This window comes from Chiloscyllium punctatum, chromosome 5, assembly GCF_047496795.1.
Source record: "Chiloscyllium punctatum isolate Juve2018m chromosome 5, sChiPun1.3, whole genome shotgun sequence".
Taxonomy (NCBI): Eukaryota; Metazoa; Chordata; class Chondrichthyes; order Orectolobiformes; family Hemiscylliidae; genus Chiloscyllium; species Chiloscyllium punctatum.
In genome coordinates this window covers 43,217,754-43,241,875 of record NC_092743.1, presented here as the reverse complement: position 1 = coordinate 43,241,875, position 24,122 = coordinate 43,217,754, and the positions used below count along the sequence as shown (strand labels likewise).

At 41.4% G+C, this 24,122-nt stretch overlaps 1 protein-coding gene across 9 annotated transcripts in view; it reads left to right on the top strand.

Moving 5' to 3' along the window:
* LOC140477023 (UDP-N-acetylglucosamine transporter TMEM241 homolog) overlaps positions 1-24,122 on the top strand; it is a 225,545-nt gene that overhangs the window by 126,385 nt on the left and 75,038 nt on the right. For 2 of the 9 annotated variants that reach the window (XM_072570138.1, XM_072570136.1), the window contains one exon: positions 6,616-10,804. The exons of the other annotated variants lie outside the window; for them this stretch is intronic. In XM_072570138.1, coding sequence (XP_072426239.1) covers positions 6,616-6,714 — 99 coding nt within the window. In that variant the 3' untranslated portion in view covers positions 6,715-10,804. Of the gene's footprint in view, positions 1-6,615; positions 10,805-24,122 lie in introns of those variants that run through there. 9 annotated transcript variants of the gene reach the window in all.

Genomic DNA, 24,122 nt, shown 5'->3' with positions numbered 1-24,122 from the left:
GTTTCTTAATGTAGCATAAAGACCTGAACTCTTAAGTGTGGACTAGAAACAGAAAGTAGAGAAACTCAGCAGGTATGGCAATGTTTGTGGGGAACGAAACACAGTTAACATTTGGAGTCCAGTATGACCCTTCTTCAGAATGGAAGAAGAGTAGAAAATTGTGTTTTTTTTTATCCTGTAGACAGAGGAGGAGCAAGTGGAACAGATGGGTGTGCCCAGAGCAAAAGACACAGGCAGTGATAATGGTGGCAAAGGAGTGATAGATGTTTAAATTTGGTATAAACATCAGTTGTAAAAAGGAGAAAACAGGTCCACTCTGCTGATATCAAAGCCAAGAAGATACAAACAAGATTCAGTGAGGTAGAGTGAGGAATGTAAGAAAATATAGTAAAGAGATCATACTCTGAAGTGGTGGAACTCAATATCGAGTCCCAAAAGGTTGTACTGTTTTGAAGTACTAGATTTTCAGCACCAACAGTATTTTGTATTTACTCAAGTGTGGTCTGACCTGTATCCTATATACATTTAGCACAACTTCACCACATCTGAATTTTGTCCCCGTTCGAAATAAATCCTGGTGTTTACTTTGCATTTTCATTGGATTCCTGTCCTGCAGTAATGGGTCCGTGTATTTGTTCATTTGTATCCCTCAGTTCTTTTGCTTGTCTGCGCCATTTTGTTTCTGAATGTTTCCTGAGGTGCAGGTGATATTTCTGCTTTTCCTACCATGTGCAACACCTCACATTTGTCTAAGTTAAAGTTCATTTGCCTTGCCCAAAGTGCATGGTTTATATTTAATTTATTTATTGTCATGTGTATCTCGTTACAAAATACAGTGCAATGTGTTGTATACTACAGTGTAATTTATGTGTAATCTTGTGATTTATTGCACCCATATCCCCTATCCCCATAATTTTGAAATAGTTACCTGTTTCATAACCAAATCATTAATGTCAATTCTGAATAACAGTATTCCTAAAACAGATCCTTCTGGAATTCAAAATTTGATCTTCCTCAAATCTACCATCTCTTCTGTATTCTCTAGCTGCATTTCCTCTAACTCTACTAGCCCCATCCTTTGTCATGAGCATATGTTATTCCTTATAAAATGATTTCAAAAGCCAGCCTTTGACACCCATTTAATTTCCTTTGTCTACACTTGCCACTGCCTCTTCAAAGTATCTGACCGTATTAGTTGAACGTGACTTAATGCTTTACCCACTATATATATTTTTTCAGTAAATAATTTGGATGAAAATATAGGAAGCATGGTAAGTTTGTGGATGATACCAAAAAATTGGTGGTGTAGTGGACAGTGAAGAAGGTTCCCTAGGAGTACAGTAGGTTGTGATTAAATGGGCCAGGGAATGGCAAATGGAGTTTAATTTAGATAAATGTGAGGTGCTGCATTTTGGTAAGACAAACAAAGGAAGGACTTACAATGTTAATGCTAGAGCCCTGGGAAGTGTTGTTGAATTGAGAGAACTAGGGCTGCAAGTACTTAGTTCCTTGACAGAGTGGTGAAAAAGGCATTTGGCATGCTTGACTTCACTGGTCTGAACATTGCATATAGGAGTTGGGACATCATGCTGCACTATGCAGAACATTGGTAAAACCACTTTTAGAGTGGTATGTACAGTTCTGATTGCCCTGCTAGGGGAAGGATGCAATTAAATTGGAAAGGGTGCAGAAAAGATTTGCAAGGATGTTGCTGAGACTGGAGGCTTTGTATCATAAGGAGAGGCTGGATATTCCTGGAACACAAGAGGTTCAGGGTTGACCTTATAGAGGTTTATAAAACTATGAGGGGCATAGATGAGGTGATAGCAAAGGTCTTTTTGCCAGATTATGGGAGTTTAAAACTAGAGGGCACAGGTTTAAGGAGAGAGGAGAAAGATTTATAAAGGGACCTGAGGGGCAATTTTTCGCACAGAGGGTGGTAAGTATATGGAATGAACTATCAGAGGAAGTGGTCGAGGCAGGTAGAGTTACAATATCTAAAAGACATTTTGGCAACTACATGAATAGGAAAGGTTTAGAAGGATATGGGCCAATAGTTTGGGAACCCTGGTTGGCATGGACAAGCCAGACAAAACGGTCTGTCTCCGTGCTGTATGACTCCATGGTTATAAAATGCCAAATAGAAAAATGAGATTGGAGCCGCATATAGACATGGCTACAAGGCCAACACCAGAGTAGGACTAGTTGGAGACTTAGAATAGCACATGAGCAGAGATCAGGGTCGCTCCTACTCGCACGTTGGAAGGATATAGATGTAGAGCAATCACCCAATCTATCTTTACAAGTAGTAAATGCAGCAGGTTGGAAGAAATCAATTGTTATTCCACTGCAAAGTGGTTGGGGCCCTGGATGGAGAATAGGAACAAGGTGACAGTGCAGCAAATGGGAAGATGCAGGGGAAAGGGCAAGAATTGGGGTCAATAGAGAACAGTACAAGAATATCAGTGAGTCACTAATCCCTGTGCCGATTCTGAAAGGGTAGTCATGAGATTGCACTGGAAGCAGCAAAGGGTGTTGAGTTGAATGCAGAGGTTGGTGCTTTTGAAAGGGGTGTTAAAATAGAAGGTAGTGAAACTGGTGGTTGGGGTTAATTGATTAGGGAGCTATCAAGGGAGAACAGAGCCAAAAAAATCCAGGTTCAAGTCCCACCTGCACCAAAAGTGCTTAATAAAATCTCTGAAAACTTGGGACAATGTAAGGAAAAGAATAAAGGGGGAAAACGCACAGAAGAGATGTGTTGAAGGAACTGTAAGACTGAGTAGTTAATAAACTCTATCCACAAAGAAAGGTATCTTTGTTTCTATCTCATCAATGGCTTGGATTCAGAATGGCAAGGAGGACAGTGTGGATTGTCCTTTAATTAGAGTTTTGTTTTCATTTGTGGGATGTGAGTTACATCCCTGAGTAAGTTCACATTGTCAGCAGGTTTAGACGCATCACACTTGCTGAGTCTTAACAGCAGGATAATAAAACCCAAAGATCACAGACTGTGGCCACACCATTGATTACTGAATGAGTCAGACAGGAAGAGAGGTAGAATAACAATTAAGTACCCTTTCAAAAGAATATTTACAGATATAAAATTTGTCTTGGCTCAAAGTACATAACCAATGAATCCTGTTATACACAGCATGATCTTTGAAAGGAGTGAGGCCTTGGTATTGATGACAGGAATTGAAGATGAGCAATTCCTTGGTGAAAAAACTAATAGAATAGAGAGAGAAGGGAAGACAGCTCAGGGAAGCAGTTGGCAATTGACTTGGGAAAGAAGAAACAGAATCAGGAATGAGAAGTGTGAGACAGGAAAAGAATGCAATATACCAAAAGCATCAGTGGAATCAAGAGTAAGATTTTTGTAAAGTTAGCCAGAATGACAAGAGTGAAGCAATGGAGGCAAGAATAACCAGGCAGAAGAGCTTCAGAGAGAGGGAGAAAGATTTCTCACTTAGACAGCAGGATGCAGATCTTGACTGCAAATAGTTTTTCAAGAGGAGTCCTGAAATTCTTTCAATAGACATAAAATAACTCTAATGTAGTGGAACTTGGAAAGGGAAGATTTACAACACAGAAACAAATCTTCGAGGAGAAAGTGAGGACTGCAGATGCTGGAGATCAGAGCTGAAAATGTGTTGCTGGAAAAGCACAGCAGGTCAGGCAGCATCCAAGGAGCAGGAGAATCAACGTTTCGGGCATAAGCCCTTCAGGAATGAGGAAAGTGTGCCCAGCAGGCTAAGATAAAAGGTAGGGAGAAGGGACTTGGGGGAGGGGCGTTGGAAATGCGATAGGTGGAAGGAGGTCAAGGCTGGAGTGGGGTGGGGGTGGAGAGGTCAGGAAGAAGATTGCAGGTTAGGAAGGTGGTGCTGAGTTCGAGGGATTTGACTGAGACAAGGTGGGTGAAGGGGAAAATGAGGAAACTGGAGAAATCTGAGTTCATCCCTTGTGGTTGGAGGATTCCTAGGCGGAAGATGAGGCGCTCTTCCTCCAACCGTCGTGTTGCTATGGTCTGGCGATGGAGGAGTCCAAGGACCTGCATGTCCTTGGTGGAGTGGGAGGGGGAGTTGAAGTGTTGAGCTACAGGGTGGTTGGGTTGGTTGGTCCAGGTGTCCCAGAGGTGTTCTCTGAAACGTTCCGCAAGTAGGCGGCCTGTCTCCCCAATATAGAGGAGGCCACATCGGGTGCAGCGGATGCAATAGCTGATGTGCGCGGAGGTGCAGGTGAATTTGTGGCGGATATGGAAGTCTTGGAGGGAAGTAAGGAGGGAGGTGTGGGCGCAAGTTTTGCATTTCTTGCGGTTGCAGGGGAAGGTGGGGGGTGTGGACCTGACGAGGGAGTCACGGAGGGAGTGGTCTTTTCAGAACGCTGATAGGGGAGGGAAGGGAAATATATCCCTGGTGGTGGGGTCTGTTTGGAGGTGGCGGAAATGACAGTGGATGATACGCTGTACATGTCCCCTATCAGCGTTCTGATAGACCACTCCCTCCGTGACTCCCTCGTCAGGTCCACACCCCCCACCAACCCAACCTCCACTCCCGGCACCTTCCCCTGCAACCGCAAGAAATGCAAAACTTGTGCCCACACCTCCCCCCTTACTTCCCTCCAAGGCCCCAAGGGATACTTCCATATCCGCCACAAATTCACCTGCACCTCCACAAAACATCATCTATTGCATCCGCTGCACCCAATGTGGCCTCCTCTATATTGGGGAGACAGGCCGCCTACTTGCGGAACGTTTCAGAGAACACCTCTGGGACACCCGGACCAACCAACCCAACCACCCCGTAGCTCAACACTTCAACTCCCCCTCCCACTCCACCAAGGACATGCAGGTCCTTGGACTCCTCCATTGCCAGACCATAGCAACACGACGGTTGGAGGAAGAGCACCTCATCTTCCGCCTAGGAACCCTCCAACCACAAGGGATGAACTCCGATTTCTCCAGTTTCCTCATTTCCCCTCCCCCCACCTTGTCTCAGTCAAATCCCTCAAACTCAGCACTGCCTTCCTAACCTGCAATCTTCTTCCTGACCTCTCCACCCCCACCCCACTCCAGCCTATCACCCTCACCTTAACCTCCTTCCACCTATCGCATTTCCAACACCCCTCCCCCAAGTCCCTCCTCCCTACCTTTTATCTTAGCCTGCTGGACACATTTTCCTCATTCCTGAGGAAACGTCGATTCTCCTGTTCCTTGGATGCTGCCTGACCTGCTGCGCTTTTCCAGCAACACATTTTCAACACAGAAACAAAGTAAGCCTTGAAATGAAATGGGTGGATTTTAATGCCCTCTAGCATGCTGACTTTGCTGCTAGTGGGGAGACATTTAATCAAACCAGTGAGTTCAGATGCCACACTGTTCCAGTAAAGTTCATTTTAAGGGTCTTATGCCACAATAGCTGGCATTAACCCAGCAGTAGCTGAGCAATTTACAAAGTGGAACCTTGAAATTTAAACTCTTCTTAGGGTTACTCACAGGCTTCATGGAGCAGAGGATCCTTCATTCGAAGTCAGAGTCTGATTGAGAGACCCGGCATTGGGACATGGAGCCCACTGAGAGCCATCTCTCTGCCTTTGCTGCGAAGCACTCCTCTTATACCCTACCTGCCATCACTTCCCTGTCACCCAGGTGCCTTACCAATCTTTGGCCTCAGGTAGGTGCAGGAGCTATCATTGCCCCACATGAAGAGCTACAAGTTTCTAATTAGCTGCCAACTCTCAGTCAACATAATTTCTACTCATGAGGTCATTGACCTTAAGGAAATCCCACCATTGCCCAGTTAAGTGCCTTAATTCAGTGGGCTATCCTGTAAAAAAGGGCAGTGTGGGTCTCTTGCTGCCTGTCCAGCTTGGGCAGAGCCCCATTGCCTTCACATACTGCCTAATGAGCCAAACAACTGTCTTCTGTACCATATCATTGTTAATTTGACCTACATTTCAATAGTGCCTTTCATGCCAGCAGAAAGTCTCAAAGAAACATCCAGTTAATTCATTATTTTTAGATCTCTAAAAACAGCAGCCAATTTTCTCCCAGGATTTTACCAACAACAAGTAACCGTAAATGACCAGTTAATCTCTGCGCTTTTTGGTGTTGTTAATTGAGAATAAGCATTACCCAGAGCTCCCTCTCCTCTTCTTTCAACACAGCTATGAGAATATTTCACATTCACCAAATCAGAAGGACAAGGTTGAGTGACCTGGAGACAAGTTCTGAAGCAGTCATATCCAGGCTTGAAGTGTTCATTTACTTTCTCCCACCACAGATGCTGTCAGCCTTGCTGAGCTCTCCAGCACTTTCTGTTTTTATTTAAGACCATGTTGTAGGTTTGCATTTTTGAAAGTCAGTCCCTCATGAAGCACTGATTCAACCCAGCTGTGAAGTATCAGCCTATCATCTGTGAGGATTGTGATCACAACCTTCTAATTCAGAGGCCAGTATGCTCATAATATATTCAACTGACACAAAAACAACGAGTTAACTCCATTTGGCCCTAGTGGTATCAATGTGTCCCAACCTCCGTTTATTGCCTGCAACCAACTGAGTTTGAACTAATAATGTAATTTGCTTTCTCTCTCTCTTTCCCCCCCCCCATCCCCCAGCCTCATACTTTGTGCAGTAGGAGAAGCTTTGATTGTTTATGCCGAGAGAAATGGAGCAGAAATAAAGGGATGAAGATGGTGCCATATATCTTGTTCTAAAGCCAGTTTCTCAAAAGAAAGGGTGTACATGTTACAATTTTCACTGGAGAAGCAATTTTCCCTTTCCCAACTCTCCACAAATAGACATGATTGAAGAATCCATATACAGCTCAGTGATAAAGATTCACCTCAAGGCCTTGGATATACATTTTTTTTTAACTGTGCCTTGTGAGAACCTAAAGAGGAAGAAAATGGCATTGTATCTGGTGACAACATTGTGTGTGTGTGTGTGTGTGAACCACTTTTGGCTTTACCTTCTCATGCTGGGAACTGGATCACTGCAGACAATTCACAGCAGAAACAGGAAGTGTACTACTCTCCTCTGGATGCCCAAGCCCTGTGAAAAAGCCTCCGAGAGGATTACTGTGAACAATGCAGCAACGCAAATAAAGATTATTTAAATAGATTATGATTTGTTTCCCAAAGATATAAATATGAATATGTTTTTAATGCTTTCTCATTGTTCTGGTGTCACGCTGTTAAATGAGATATAATTGGAAAACGTTGCTGGGAGAGTTGTCTTTCATGAATTGCGTGGCTTTCAATTCCAGATGTGCTGCGGTACATAAAATATTAACTGATATGTTCCAAATGATATTATGCCAGTCAGGTTTACCTATTCATTTGTTTCTCATAAATGCTAAAATATCCTTTTCCATGAACAGATGACATGTTTTAAACTTTTATTTAAATAGAAGACAGCTAATAATAATGGAGCCTGGTTATGATAGGAACAAAATGATCAGAGGATTAGATAGGGTAGAGAGTGAAAGTCTTTTTTCTAGGATGTTGACGTCAGCATGTACAAGGGGGCATAATTACAAATTGAGGGGTGATAGATTTAAGACAGATGTCAGAGGCAGGTTCTTTACGCAGACAGTGGTATGGGTGTGTAATGCCCTACCTGCTAATGTAGTCAACTCAGCCACATTAGGGAGATTAAACAATCCTTAGATAAGCACATGGATGATTTTGGGATAGTGTAGGGGGATGAGCTGAGAATAGTTCACAGGTCGGCGCAACATCGAGGGCCAAAGGGCCTGTTCTGCACTGTGTTGTTCTATGTTCTCAAAAGTAAAATTCTTGAAATGAATTTTTATTATTTACAATTTATTCAGTATCCAAGGGCCAAAGTGGAATTGAAGCATGTTCTTCAAATTTGTTGAGTGTTAATTTTTTTAATAATCTATTCAGACTCACTGCCTTTAAGAAATATAGCAATAGCCTGTTGTGTCTTTAAAAGACTATTTGTTAGACCTGCCAAGTCATTTAAAAAAGGGACTAGTGTAGGCCTTGTATGCTTTGACCTGTGTTTGTTTTAGATCGTTCTTTGGTGATTGGATAAATCACTTACACTTTTGGTATTGCTTGTGGAGTAATGGGACTTGATTTTCAGCACACTACTCCCACCAGAGTTACAACAAAGTTTAGGGCTTTATATGGGATATTTTGAATACCGAACAATGGGTAGCTAGACATGGAGTAACAATAACTGGTAAAGGAGAAAAGGATGATTCCAGTTCTTTTTTATATTAAAACGAACAGCACTGGAAGCAGTTTTTTTAAAAGATGGAACAACTCTCCTTGTTAGGTTTACAAGATTTGCCTGAAGCAAAGCTAATAAAATTTGCAAAGGAGTTAAAGGTGGAATAAAATTAGCAAAGGAATTAGAGATAGCTGATGTCCTAACACAGCGTTTAGGATTGGTGGAAGGACAAGAGAGGCCACTACTCCAAGTCAAATCATTGGTGTTAGTTATAATTCAGATACAGTTAGAACAAATTCAACATGAAAAGGAAATGAAGCGATTAGAAATTGAATTCCAAAGAGAAAAAAGAAAAGAACTTTGTTATTGAAAAGGTTGGAAAAGGAATTGGGAAGTAAAAAACATGAACTTCAGAAGAGAAAAAGAAAATGAGAGAGCCCAGTCTGGCCTATTGAACATTTGTGATTTTAATCACTGCACTACTGTTTCTGAAAGTCCACAACTCTGGTGTAGTCTTGAATCTCCTTGCCTTCCTTATCACCTTAAAATCTATATCCTTCACTCTCATATTTCAGTGAATGGCAATTTGTATTTCAAAATACATGTATATCAGTATATCTTTGGGTTGATGAAGGTTTATTTTAGAGCAAGATAAACATCTTGTGTTTAACATGAAAATGAAGAAATGGTTGCGTGAACAGATTGCAGCTGACTTGGAAGATTGCAAGAACAAAAGAATTATGAGATTTTCTCAGATCTTATTTTATACTGTGTGTTTTATTGTAGCAATTTTCTCAGTGTTAATAATACCATTGCCTCAGAGGAGACATTGCATTCAAGTCTTCCTATAAGTGTAAGCATATATAGTGTATTCTAAATTGACCTAATTGTCGTAACATTAGAATTCCGTTCCATCAGACATGCTATCTTTTATAGATGTCAAACTGAGCCTCTTGGTGCCTGTTCAATTGGATATTAAAGGTGTACATAACCAAAATCTTAATCTTTAATACTAAGAGCAGATTAAGTGGTGATTATTTATTTGTTTCTTGTAGGATGTTGCAAGTCGGTTGTTTTATTTGCATACAATACAGAAATTGATTTAAAAATAATTGATTTCTTATGTAATGATTTGGGATGTTGAGAGGCTGTGAAAGGAACTTCTGTAGGTTAAATTAGTAGCATTTCCTTTCAAGTCAATGAGCAATTTTATTTTTGACCATCACATAGTGACTGTGCATGACCAAGGGGACCAAGTGGAATTCAGGTAAAAATTGTGGAATAGTATTCTAGCCTCTCAACAGCAATTCAAATGAAATATTTGAAGATGTTGCTGAATGTGTAAATGCCCCCAACCAAGAACTGTCACACTCAGGATAGGAGGAGGAAAAGGGACAAGCCCAAATGCTCATTTAAAATCTTGTATGTGTGTTTAATGCTGTATTTTGGAGTCATAGAGTCATAAAGATGTACAGCATGGAAACAGACCCTTTGGTCCAACCAGTCCATGCCGACCAGATATCCCAACCCAATCTAGTCCCACCTGCCAGCACCCAGCCCATATCCCTCCAAACCCTTCCTATTCATATACCCATCCAAATGCTTCTTCAATGTTGCAATTGTACCAGCCTCCGTCACTTCCTCTGGCAGCTCATTCCATACACATACCACCCTCTGTGTGAAAAAGTTGCCCCGTAGGTCTCTTTTATATCTTTCCCTTCTCACCCTAAACCTATGCCCTCCAGTTCTGGACCCCCTGACCCCAGGGAAAAGACTATTTACCCTATCCATGCCCCTCATAATTTTGTAAACCTCTATAAGGTCACCCCTCAACCTCTGACGCTCCAGGGAAAACAGCCCCAACCTGTTCAACCTCTCCCTACAGTTCAAATCCTCCAACCCTGGCAACATCCTTGTAAATCTTTTCTGAACCCTTTCAAGTTTCACAACATCTTTCTGATAGGAAGGAGATCAGAATTCAAGAAAGCTTGTTGATGAAAATTGAGCTATTCATTTATGCCCAAAGCAATGTATAAGTTTTTCTCATAATTGCATTGAAATTTGAGTGTGAAACATAAAGCGTAATCTCAGAACAATAGCATAATAGCTTTCGAAGTACTGATGCACTGCAGAGCAATTAAGAACACTTTCTAAAAGAAAGTAAAATGTAAAATCTCAGTCTTGCAGTCTAGTGACCTGCTGCTTCAAAACAAATGGCAATCAGGGGTTTATTGGGCAAAAGGAACACAACTGAATAAATTTGCCTCATTATTTCTTTGCCTGGTTAATATCGGTCTCTGAACAAAAGCTGGTTTGAGCTGATCAGTAGCTTGCATGACTCAAATGTACAACTGCAGCTGAAAACTGAGCAAGCTAACATTTGCTGTAATATCCAGCAAACCTGTAATCTGTCTAATTCAGTTTCAGGACCCTTTGGTTTCCCCACGATAACACCACATACTTTTCAAATCCAGCTCATTGGTTTATTGTGCAGTGGTGTGTCTCTGTCTCTGAACTGGTTAATTAGAAAATATCTCCTGTTTTATTTTGTAACTGAAGAACATGTATTGGCCAGAAAAACAGAAATAAATCTCCTGCACTTCTTATAGTGCCGTGGTAATTTTCACATTCAATATGGAAGACAGAACTCGGACTTCAGTTTTAACATCTGAGATTTAATACCTCTCCAGCATTCCCTCTGTATTGCACAGTAGTATTAACCATAATTGTTGCACTTACAGCCTGAAGTGGGAGTTATACCAACAACTTTGTGTTTTAGAGAGAAGTGTTCAGGAACTAAAATATAGCTGATATTATGGGCATACAATGTGTACTAAAAAGGTCAAATTCAGGGATTGGTGTCCAAGAGAACATGCAAGTTAACTGGTTAATGGGATTTTATATTTCAGTATAAAAGAACTTCCTCGTGCATAATGAGATAAAACTCCGTTTGATCAAATAGGTGTCTTTAACTGTAAAATGGCTGAAATAGGTGACCAGACTATTCAACTAAGTCTGGATTAGTGGTGCTGGAAGAGCACAGCAGTTCAGGCAGCATCCAACGAGCAGCGAAATCGACGTTTCGGGCAAAAGCCCTTCATCAGGAATAAAATGAAGGGCTTTTGCCCGAAACGTCGATTTCGCTGCTCGTTGGATGCTGCCTGAACTGCTGTGCTCTTCCAGCACCACTAATCTAGTATTTGGTTTTCAGCATCTGCAGTCATTGTTTTTACCTTATTCAACTAAGTCTGTCAGCTCTGGTCATACTCCACAAGCACTGCAAAGACTTCCATTATCACACTCCCAGGGCAGTTAATGCTTCCTTGCCAGCATTGTCCACACCAATCAACACCACTTCATTCGTTTTCAAAAACATATTTTTGTTCATTTAAGTTTCTTGGGTAAAGTTAATGTTTTGATCATGATGAGGGCTGACAATTTTGGGAAGTTAACATTTCTGCATTTTGAACCAATAAGGTGGACGATTATCAAATGGGAATAACCGATTAAAAATATCAGTAAAAATTATATAAATTGCTAAGGAGCAGTTCATGCTTACATGATTTTCAGCTGACAACTAATGCTGACAGAGGTTTTTTGTCTAAGACTGACCAAAGCTACTTTCTCAAATCAGTTCAAATGTTGACAGACCTTTTCAGAGCTATTTTGGAAATGCATGTAGTCAACAAATTATCAGTAATGCAGAGCATCCAGGGAGCTGTGATAACTGTAAAAATGTTTTACTTAAAAAATATACTTCATTCATTAAAAAAGCTCTGCATATATAGGTAGTCACAAATTAGGTTTGATTCTTTACAGTAGCATATCAAGGAAACAAAACTTGGTGTTTGACTCTATCCAAAAACCAAAGACCTCTCCTACACACACAATACTGTATTTACATATATTTGAGGCACCAAGAAGGCCCCATAATTAAACGGACCCTCATTTACCTCCAATAGAAAGACCTCAGACTTTTCCCACTGTACCTTGGTAGCAGCTGCCCCAAGCTTTAGTGTGTCCTTCAGCATGTAGTGGATCTTGGAACCTGCCAGACTGCAACACATGGTCAAAGTCAATTCCTTGTTCTGGAAGACTGATAATTGTAAAAATGTGTTTAAAGAACTCAGCAATACAGGTGCTGCACTTGTGACATTGGTCGGATGGGATTATACGACAATTTCCAATTCATCCACATTTTAGTTTCTGTAGTGAAACGTGGATAGTGGGTTTTCCCAGCTAGAATCTCTTTTCCAGGTTCTGGTTTTGAAGGGAATTGGTTTGTAAAGTTCACACAAGTTCCAAAGCTAATGGTGTAGGTTGGGAGTTGGGAGAGTAGAGACTCAGACAATCTGAGTGGTGGTCAGTGGGCAGGTTGGTTGCTCTGGGGGCAATAGGAAGGAATGGAATACAGAGAATCCAGGGCAAGGGAAGGTCATAACGCCCTTTTGAGGCCCAGTAGCTTTCCTGGTATAAGGGGAAGTCAATAGTCTTATCTTAAAACAGGCCTGTTGCAGCTTCCATGAAAACAACTATGGATACTGGAAATCTGAAGCACAAACCGAAGGTGCTGGGGAAACTCTGTAGTTAATGTTAAAATGTTGACTCTGCTTCTCTTTCTGCAGATGTTGCCAGACTTGCTGAGTTTCTCCATCATTTTCATTTTCTGTCAAACTTGGGTAAAAGTGCTAAGTTGAGGGAAGGCTAATTTCAAGAGGAACTGGGAAAATTCGACTGGGGCAGTTATTTGAAGGTACATCCATATGTGAAATGCAGGAATCTTTTAAAAGCCAGGTGATCAGAATTCCGGACCAGTATGTTTCTGTGAGGAGGAAAGGTAAGGATGACAAGATTTGGGAACTTTGGACAATGAGGGTTGGCATGGTGGCTCAGTGGTGTTCCACAGCACCAAGGACCCAGGTTTGATTCCAGCCTTGGGTGACTGTGTGGAATTTGCACATTCTCCCTGTGTCTGTCAGGGTTTCCTCTGGATGCCCTGGTTTCCTCCCACATTCTAAAGAGATGCAGCTTAGGTGGATTGGCCGTGGGAATGGAGAATTACTGGGATGGGTCTGAGAGGAATGCTGTTTGGAAGATCAGTGTGGACTCAGGCTGAGTAGCCCGTTTCCACACTGTAGGGATTCTGTGAAGTGGGGTGAGGTGGTTAATGAGTACTTGACATTGGTATTCACCAACACGAAAGACATGGGTGATGGTAGATTTATAGAGGTGTGTGTTTATAGTCTAAGGTATATCAATATGGAGAGGAGAGGTTGGTTGTCTTAAAAAAACATGAAGGCAGATAGGATCCCAGGGCCCGATGGAATCTATCCCAGGATACTAAGACAGGAGTTTTTTGAGGATTTGATCTTTGTATCTGCCTTAGCCATTGGTGAGGTCCCAGAAAACTGGAGAAAACCCAATGATGTCTCTTTGTTTAAGAAAGGCAATAGGGATAATCAAAGAAATTATACAGCAGTGAGTCTTACATCATCGCTAGGGAAATTATTGGAGAAGATTCTGAGGGACAGGATTTACTAGAATGTGGAGAACAATAGACTTATTAAGGATAGTCAGCATGGTTTTATCATGGGGTGGTGTCTCATAAACCTGATTGAGCTTTTTGAGGAAGTGAAGAAGAGTTGGGCAGTGGATGTTGTCTGAATGAACTTTACTAAATTTGATTAGGTCCCTCATGATAGACTGGTCCAGAAGATCAAATTGCAAGGAATTCATGGTGAGTTTGGCAAGTCATTGAAGACAGTGGGTCGTTGTGGAGGGGTGGGTTTTTTTTTCACTTGAGGTCTGTGATCAATGGTATTCCACAAAGATCAGTGCTGAGACCTTTGTTGTTTGTAATATACATAAATGATTTTGATGAAAATGTTGGTAGTCCGATCAGTAACTTTGCAGATGACATGAAAATTGGCAGAGTTGTGAAGAGTGAGGAAGGGTTTCGAAGTGTGCAGCATGATATAGATGGAAAATTGTGTGAAGAATTGGCAGATGGACTTTAATCTAGATAAGTGTGAGGTGTTGCATTATGGAAGGTCATGTGCAAGAGAAAAGTATGGCCAGACTATTAGGAGCATTGATGGGATCTTGGGATGCAAATTCATAGCTCCCTGAAAATGACAACCCAAGTAGATAAGGTGGTAAAGAAAGCATATATCATGCTCATCTTCATCAGTCAGTGCAAGACATGTTGCAATTGTAAAAGACTTTGGTCAGGCCACATTTAGAGTATCGTGCACATATCTGGTCACCACATCACTGGTAGGATATGGAGGTTTTGAAAGGGTGCAGAAGAGGTTTACCGGGATGTTGCATGGAGGTTGGACAAACTTGAAATATTTTTGTCAGGACATCTGAGGCTAAGGGACGATCTGATAGAAAAGTATATAAAATTATGAGAGGCATGGAATGGGTGAATAGTTAAGAGTCTTTTTCCTGGGATGGAATTGTCAAATACTCGGGCATGGGTTTAAGGTGAAAAAGGGAAAGCTGAAAGGAGATTTGTGAGAAAAGTGTTTTTACACAGAGGGTAGTAGGTGCCTGGCACGTGCTGCCAGCAGAGATGGTAGAAACAGATATAATAGTAAAGTTTAAGAGACATTTAGACGCACACATAAACAGACAGGTAATAGAGAGAGATGGACTACATCTTGGCAGATGGGTTAAGTTTGGAATGGCATCCTGGTCAGTACTGACATGGTGGCCTGAAGGGCATGTTTCTGTGCTGTGCTGTTCTATGTTCTAATCTAACTACCTCTGTCTTAAAAATATTCAAGCACCTACTTTCTGAGGCAGAGAGTTCCAAAGTCACATAGCCCTAGTCTCTTCATCTGCATCTTAAAGGACAACCTCTAATTTTAAACAGAGCCCTGAGTTCTGGACTCACCACAAGTAGAAACCCCCTTTCCATGTCCACCCTGTCAAATTAAACCCATTCAGGATAATACTTCAGTCAAATCACCCCTTCTTCTAAGCTCCAGCAGAAGCAAGGCCTGGCTGTCCAACCTTTTCTCATATGAGAATCCACTCATTCCAGATATTAACCTGGTCAACCTCCTTTGGACTCCACTTCATTTACATCCTTCCCTAAAGAAGATCAACCCTGAATAATATCCTTATCTTTCTGTACAGTTCCTCTCCTAATAAAACGTAGCAGCCCATTGGCCTTTTTGAACAGAATAATGTTTTGTGACTCCTACTCCAGAACACCTAAATCCCTCTGCACCTCAGAATACTGCATTCTTTCTTTAGTTAATACTCTGTTTTTTATTCTTCCTGCCAAAATGGACAAATTCACATTTCCCTCCATTAAACTCCATCTGCCAAATTTTCACCGACTGGCTTGTAGTCATGGAGTATTACAGGACCGAGGCACTTTGGCTCAACTCATCCATGCTGACCAGGTTTCCTAAACCGAGCAAGTCCCATTTGCCTGTATATGGCCCATATTCCTGTAAATCTTAACTATCAACGTACCTGGCCAAATCTCTTTTAAATATTGTAATTATACTTGACTCTACCACTTCTGGCAGCTCATTCCACATACGCACCACCCTCTGTTAGGGATGTTACTCACATCCCACAAATGAAATCAAAACTCTAATTAAAGGACAATCCATACTGTCCTCCTTGCCATTCTGAATCCAAGCCATTGATGAGACAGAAACAAAGATATCTTTCTTTGTGGACAGAGGTTATTAACTACTCAGTCTTACAGCTCCTTCGACACAACGCTTCCCGCTTTATTCTTTTCCTTACATTTTCCCAAGGTTTTCAGAGATGTTATTAAGCACTTTTGGTGCAGGTGGGACTTGAACCTGGATCTTTTGGCTCTGTTCTCCCTTGATAGCTCCCTAATCAATTAACCCAAACCACCAGTTTCACTACCTTCTATTTTAACACCCCTTTCAAAAGCACCAACCTCTGCATTCAGCTCAACACCCTTTACCACTTCCAGTGCAATCTCACGACTACCCTTTCAGCATTGGCAAAGGGATTAGTGACTCACTGATATTCTTGTACTGTTCTCTATTGACCCTAACTCTTGTCCTTTCCCCTGCACCTTCCCATTTGCTTCACTGTCACCTTGTCCATACCTTTCATCCAGGGCCCCAACCACTCTTTGCAGTGGAATAACTTGGAGATGCTTCCAATTAAACCTGCTAGACTTCAGCTTGGTGTTGTGTGATTTTTAACAGTGGAATAACAATTGATTTCTTCCAACCTGCTGCATTTACTGCTTGTAAAGATAGATTGGGTGATTGCTCTACATATATATCCTTCCAATGTGTGAGTAGGAGCGAACACGATCTCTGCTCATGTGCCATTCTAAATCTTCAACCTAGTCCCACTCTGGTGTTGGCCTTCTAGCCATGTCTATATACAGCTCCAATCCAAGTTTGAGTAGTAGAACCTCATTTTTATAATTGGCATTTTATAGCCATAGAGTCATCCAGCACGGAAACAGACCTTTTGGTCCAACTCATCCATGCTAACAGTAATATCTTTGTAAATCTATTTTGCATCCTTTCCAGTTGAATAACAGCCTTCCTATAGCAGAGCACCAGAACTGTCTTACAAAGGGCAGTGATCAAGACACTGGCCAAGCCACCCCTCTCCTGATAAGAAGAGTTCTTCTCTCTGGTCTGTTGGCTGTGACATTGTCATGTGCCAATGATGACTGGTATTTACTTTCTTTTATGAGATTAGTTCATTACCGTGTTGATGGGATCCTTGCCAGTTTCAGCCTGTTGGCCAGGGTAGAGTAACAAACAATGTCTAGATCACCTTCTCTCATCCCTTCTTCATACTCAGGGAGGAGAGCAGTGATCCTGTAAAAAGTTGCTCAGTACCTCAGGGCTGCAATTCTGCTTCATTCCAGTGAAGACCAATCCTTTGACCTCAGCAATGTCTGTGCAGTTTCTTGGGGGCAGCTCCACATACCACATCAGTCACTCATCTCCACAGGGTTTGTCATTGTATGATGAAAAGATGATGAACATGTCTTGTGTATAAATTGGATTATTGTGAGTAATTGTTGGATATCATCAACCTCACTCATTCACTTCAAACTGCCCTGTCATTGTCCATTGACAAGCTGGACATCGATCTAAACACAATAGCTATAACCCAGATGTCTATGTTGTGTCAAGCTCTGCATGTTCTCCAACATGGATCTAACCTTTCTCTCTTTGCCCTGGGATAGAAAGGTTATGAGCAATTTGCAAGTGACCTCAGTGTCTTCTTTGATATGGCTCATCCTGTATTTGATAATTACAGAAAAGGACCCCCACTTAACCTATCAATATCACTCTGCAACTTTATTATGATTTTTTTCACAAAATACTTTCCAACTTCTCTTTGTGTTATCTGCAAAATTAACCAATAATGAAATAATTAATGCAAATAGTAAAACGTTGAGGATCTAGCACAGATCCTTGCAGGACTCAACTTGTCACATCCTGCCACTCAGACAAAAGATCCATTTATGCCTATTCTCTATTTTCTGCCAACCAACCAAACTCCAAGCCATGCTATTTTGTCACCCTCTACGCAATGCATTTTTATTTTCTAGCAGTAACATTTGGTGTGGCACTTCATCAACCGCCTTCTAGAAATCCAAAAATAGTACGTCAACAGGGAGGAGAAAGTGAGGACTGCAGATGCTGGAGAGTCAGAGTCAAAACATGTCGTGCTGGAAAAGCACAGCAGGTTAGGCAACACCCGAAGAGCAGGAGAGTCGACATTTCGGGCATAAGCCCTTCATCAGGTATGATCTGTTGTGCTTTTCCAGTGCCACATGTTTCATTTACAGTACATCGACAGCTCCACTTAAACCAGAGTGCATGTGACTACTTCAAAGATGTCCAATAAATTTGTTAAAAATGTGGCAGATGGAGTATAAGTTGGGAAAGTGTGAGGTCATGCACTTGGGGAGGAAGAATGTAGCATGGACTATTTTCTAAATGGCGAAAAAATTCAGAAGTCTCAAATGCAAAGAGACTTGGGAGTTCTAATCCAGGATTCTCTTAAGGTAGACTTGCAGGTTAAGTGGGGAGTTAGGAAGGGAAATACAATGCTGCTATTTATGTCAAGACTAGAATATAAAAACAGGGATGTACTACTGAGTCTTTATGAGGCTCTGGTCATCCACATTTAGAGTATTGTGAGCAATTTTGGGCCCCATCTCAGGAAGGATGTACTGGCCCTGTAGCAAGTCCAGAGGAGGCTCACGAGAATGATCCCAGGAACAAAAGACTTAACATATGAAGAATATTAGAGGATTCTGGGTTTATACTCAGTAGAGGGCTGTAATTTCCTGTCTTTTGCTTTCATCCCTACTTTGGCCGAAGGGCTTGTTTCCGCACTGAAGGGAATCTAATCTAATAGGGTCAGAGGGAAATGGGTCGGGGTGTGTTACTCTTCGGAGGGTCGGTGTGGACTGGTAGGGCCGAAGGGCCTGTTCCGCACTGTAGGGAATCTAATCTAATCTTTAAACAGGGAGGTTACATTAGTGATTTTTTTCAGTCCTCTGGGACCCTCCCTGACTCCAGTGATTCCTGAAAGATCACCACTAACACCTCCACGATCTCTTCAGCCTTCTCGTTCAGAACTCTGGACTGGAGTACATCTGGTCCAGGCACAGTGGAACACGGTTATGGGGATATTTCAGAATACTCAGAATAAATATTTTCCCACTTTAAATAAAAAAATTGAAAGGGAGGATGAGGGGAGATCTAATTGAAACTTATAGAATACTGAACGGCCTGGACAGAGTGGATGTTAGGAAGATGCTTCTATTGGTAGGAGAGATTAGGACCTGAGGGCATAGCCTTAGAGTAAAGGGAAACCCTTTAAAATGGAAATGAGGGGAACTTCTTCAGCCAGAGTGTTGAATCCATGGAATTCATTGCCACAGAAGGCTGTGGTCATTGAGTATATTTAAGACAGAGACAGATAGGTTCTTGATTGTCAAAGTTTATGAGGAGAATGGAGTTGAGAAATTTATCAGCCACGATTGAATGGCAGACTCGATGGGCTGAATGGTCTAATTTCTGCTCCTGTATGTTATGGTTTATATTTGTGTATCCCTGGCCTGAAATGCCAATTCATTCAGCCATGTCCATGTATTTGCCCTTATTTAGATTGAAAATACTAAACTTAAATCCAGTTTGAAAGGGAGAAGAGGGTTTAAGGTTCAATTGGGCATGCCTTAACTCTGAAGACAATAGTTAATCCCTTCAGGTTACACAATACCAAGACAAATAAAGCTTGCTCTCAGGCCTGCTTCAAAATGTGCCACTCTAAGAAACCAGCCCAAAAACATTTTGAGTCCTTAATGGAGCTCTTGCCACATACGGACCTGGACTTGTGTTTGGAACTCAAACTGGAGAGAAAACTTTCACTTTATTAGTTTGGGTAGGATTTAAACACAGGCCCTGGAAGTGAAATTCCAGTTTGCTTGCCAACCATTTGTCCACGTTTCTTTTTACTAACTTACAGAATCTTATAAATGGTTGAAAACAGGAGTTTCATCACTTTGCTGAAATACCATTTTGGAATTTGTAATGTCAAAATACTTGAACCCCAAAAAGAGAGATTCAAGTGATGTTTGCTTAAAAGATCAACAATTACTTAAGCTGTAAAACACATAATTGAAAATCAGAATATATTAACTTTTAAATACTATTGCTTATTTGTTGGAAACATTGAGGTTGTTGAACAAAATAGAATTTCAAATGTCAGTGCAGAAAGATACAGATACCTTGGTTTCCTTATTACAGTGCAGTTTGAATTGGCTGAGTTTTAATCTGATTTAGGATTAAATACACCACTCATTCCCCTCCAGCTACAGTAAGATTTATTGCACTGTTCTGTAATTAACAGGAAAAGAAATGTTTTAATATAATTTCAATATATCCTTCTTAATATATCCTCACCATCTCTCTTCTATACATTATTCCTTAAAGCTGAATACAAGGTTTTAGAGTTCTGTCCTAAAGTCAACTTCTTTGGCTTAGTTTTTGTGTACATTCTGTTATGACATACCTTGGGGATGTTATACTCTAAGGGCACTATGTAAGTGAAAGCTATCATTGATTGTATGTACACTCTTGAGAATCAATGAGAGGGAACTTTACCAACACACTGGAACACTTGAGTTGCCCAGTTCCACCAGCAAGCAGATATCCACACAGGGACTTGCTGGCTGTGCTGGGAGACTGAATATGTGAAGTATGTCTGATGTTATTCAAAAAAGAATTGTTTCCCCCTAAGAATAGCCAAGAACAGCAAATACATTGCATTGTGCAACCAAACAGCAGCCAACAGCTTCTGAGAAACAGTTTTCCAAGGTTAAAACAATATTATGATGTTCTATCATTATTGCATTTTAAGTGTTTTGAGGCTTTTTGGTATTGAGGGAAAATTCTGATTTTTTTTTGGACTCTGATCCTCAATCATCGATTATCAAGTTTGAAATCAAAGTAAGCTTCTGTTACGTTTCGATAGCTTCTAACTGCGCAGAAATGCAAGAACCTGTGGTAGATTTAAACGTGACACTTTTGGCAAAGTTTTTTGTACTGTCGTTGCATAATGGAAATCTAAATAGCTACTGTCCATAAAGTTCCATCCTTTCAGGAGTATATGCTGATCTACTTTTCCAGTGCAGCCAATGTTTCTCTACACAAGGTTGATTTTAAATCCTGGGTGGAAAGCACCGAGTCTCTAAATACCTGTGGATGACCAGGCAATGTTCGCAGCATATAAATATATAAACATATAAAGAATATTGAGATATTCAGAGGAAGTGTGGGATTAATTGATGAAAGGAGTAGGAGAATTGACATACAAAGGGATCTGGGTGCACAGGTTCACAGATCCCCGAAAATAACACATGTGGATAAGGCGATCAAGAAGGCATACATCATGTTTATCTTCATCAGCTGCAGCATCAAATATAAAAGTTGGAAATTTTTTTTTAAAACTTTAGTTCAGCCACATCTGGAATATTGCATGCTGTACTGGTCACCACGCTACCAGAAGGATGTGGATGCCTCAGAGAGGGTTCAGAGAAGATTTATCAGGATATTGCCTGGTCTAACAGGGCTTTAATTATGAGGAGAGGTCGCATTGTTTTCACCTGAAAGATGGAGGCTGAGGAGCAACCTGATAGAGATCTACACAATTATGAGAAGCATCAATAGGGTGAATAGTCAGAGGCTTTTTCTCAGAGTGGAAAAGCCAACTACAAGAGGTCACAGGTTCAAGCTGAGACGAGGAAAGTATAGGGAGTAGAGCAGGAAAAATCTTTCATGCCGAGGGTACTGGCTGCTTGGAACGCACTGCCAGTGGAGGTGGGAGCAGGCACCTGAGCAATGTTCAAGGTGTATCTTGATAGACAGATGAATGTGAGGCAGACAGAGAGATAGAAACCACACATAGGTCATCAACAGTGAGTCTAAAAAAGGAATAGAAATCGGAGCAAGCTTGGTAGGCCAAAAGAGCCTGTTCCTGTGTGCTATTGTATTGAATTCAAGGCCAAAAAGTAAATCTTTTTGAGAAAGCAGAGGACTTGGTCAAGCCAGTAAATGGGGTCTTTGCATCCGTCTTCACTAAAGAGGATACTTGAACTTTCTAGAGTGAAGAAGTTAATTAGAATGGATTGTTGGAGGAGAAACTTAAAAGATTGGCAATACTGAATGTAGAAAAGATTCTTCCATTCATTCATAGGATGTCAGGCCAACATTCGTTGACCATCTCTAATTAACTCTCAGCTGGTGGTGGTGAACTGCTTCCTTGAATCGCTGTTGTCCATGTGCTGTCAATATAGCTAGAGTGCCATCAGGGAGTTGAAGGATTTTGATGCAGCAACACTACTGGTACAGTAATATATTACCAAGGCACGATGCTGAGTGGCTTAGAGGGGAGCTTTCAGGTCGTGGTGTTCCCATATATCTGCAGACTTGATCTTCTGGATGGTAGTGGTCATGGGTTTTGAAGATGCTGTCTAAGGGGCTTTGATGATTTTCTGAGTACACATTTGAAAGGTAGTGCACACAGCTGCTACTAAGGTGGAGGGAATGAATGGTTGTGAATTGGTGCAAATCAAGCAGCCTGCTTTGTCCTGGATGGTGTCAAGCTTCTTGAGTGTTGTTGGAGCAGCAATCAGCCATGCATGGGAAATATTACATCACACTCTTACCCGCGTGCCTTATAGACAATGAACAGGCTTTGGGGATTCAGGAAGTGAGTTATTTGCTGCAGTGTGCCTCACCTCTGACCTACCTGTGTAGCCACTGTATTTATACAACTAGTTCAGTTAAATGCATAGTCAACGGTAGTCCTTGCAAAATTGACAGTGGGGGATTCAGCACCATTAAATATCAAGGGGTGACCTCTTTCTTGTTGGAGATTGTCATTTCTTGGCATTTGTATAGTGCTACTCCTCAACGAAAATCTGGATATTGTCCATGTCTTTCATCTTGCTGCATTTGGACATGGACTGCTTCAGTATCTGAGCAGTCATGAATGACACTGAACATTGTGCAACCATCAGTAAACATCCACATTTCTGACCTTATGATGGCGGGAAGGTCATTGATGAAGTAGCCGAGACACGAGCATTGAGACACGATCCTGAGGCTAGATGAGATTGATAGTGCTTCACATCAAGACACACTCCACTGATGGAGTCAAACCTTTCAAAGGGGAAGATGGCTGTGGTTGTTGGAGGTCAGTCATCTCAACTCCAGGATTAGATTAGATTTACAGTGTGGAAACAGGCCCTTCAGCCCAACAAGTCCACACCGACCCACTGAAGCGCAGCCCACCCATTCCCCTACATTTACCCCTTACCTAACACTAAGGGCAATTTAGCATGGCCAATTCACCTGACCCTGCACATCTTTTGGACTGTGGGAGGAAACCGGAGCACCCGGAGGAAACCCACGCAGACACGGGGAGAACATGCAAACTCCACACAGTCAGTCGCCTGAGGCGGGAACTGAACCCGGGTCTCTGACACTGTGAGGCAGCAGTGCTAACCACTGTGCCACCGTGCCACTCTCTGCTGGAGTTCCTTAGGGTAATGCCTTGGGTTACTTCATCGGTGACCTTCCCTCCATCATCTGGAGTGCATCCTAGGTAATATAAGGGTAAAGACAATGGAGGAATTATTCATAATTCTGCAATGATTCAACAGAATTTCTGATTAAACGTACTTGGTTTACATCTTGTAATGATCAGACAATAAGCGGTGCCAAGGTATAAATGCTGTCTGCACAGATGCATGTTTCTAAGATCCTGTTCATATTGTTCAACAGGAATAAGTGAAATTGTAACTCCTCATTCCACCTTGAATATGTTAATGATGTTTACAGTTGCATCAATTCCTGTAACCACACAATGATACTGAAAGCTGCAATCACTCGTGACTGAGTTAAGGAAGAAAAAGGAAATCCATGATTCAAGTTGTCTTAAGCATTGCTATTTGTGATGGCACTCATCAAGGATAATTATCACTTGTTGGTGAGCAAGCAACCGATTTTACACCTCATTGTGTTCTCTTTTCAACTGGCTTCACTCGAAACCAGCATCAAAGATGTAAAGCAGATTACTGACTCATTATTGCCCACTTTGTTTTACACTCAGCAATAATTGTCCAAAATTACAAGATGAAAGCAGATGTTACAATGAAAGAACATGAGGCAGACCTGAATGGGTTTAGTAGTAAAATTCTTGCTTTTTGGTTGAATATGTTGGGTTCACATCTCACGTGAATCTTAAAAACCTAAAAGAATATGGACAACAACATCTAGGAATGCCTCACGTCCAAAAACAGAGGTCGCGATCTTGTTTTTCACTCAAATAAAAACCAAAAGAACTGTAGATACCGTAAATCAGAAAG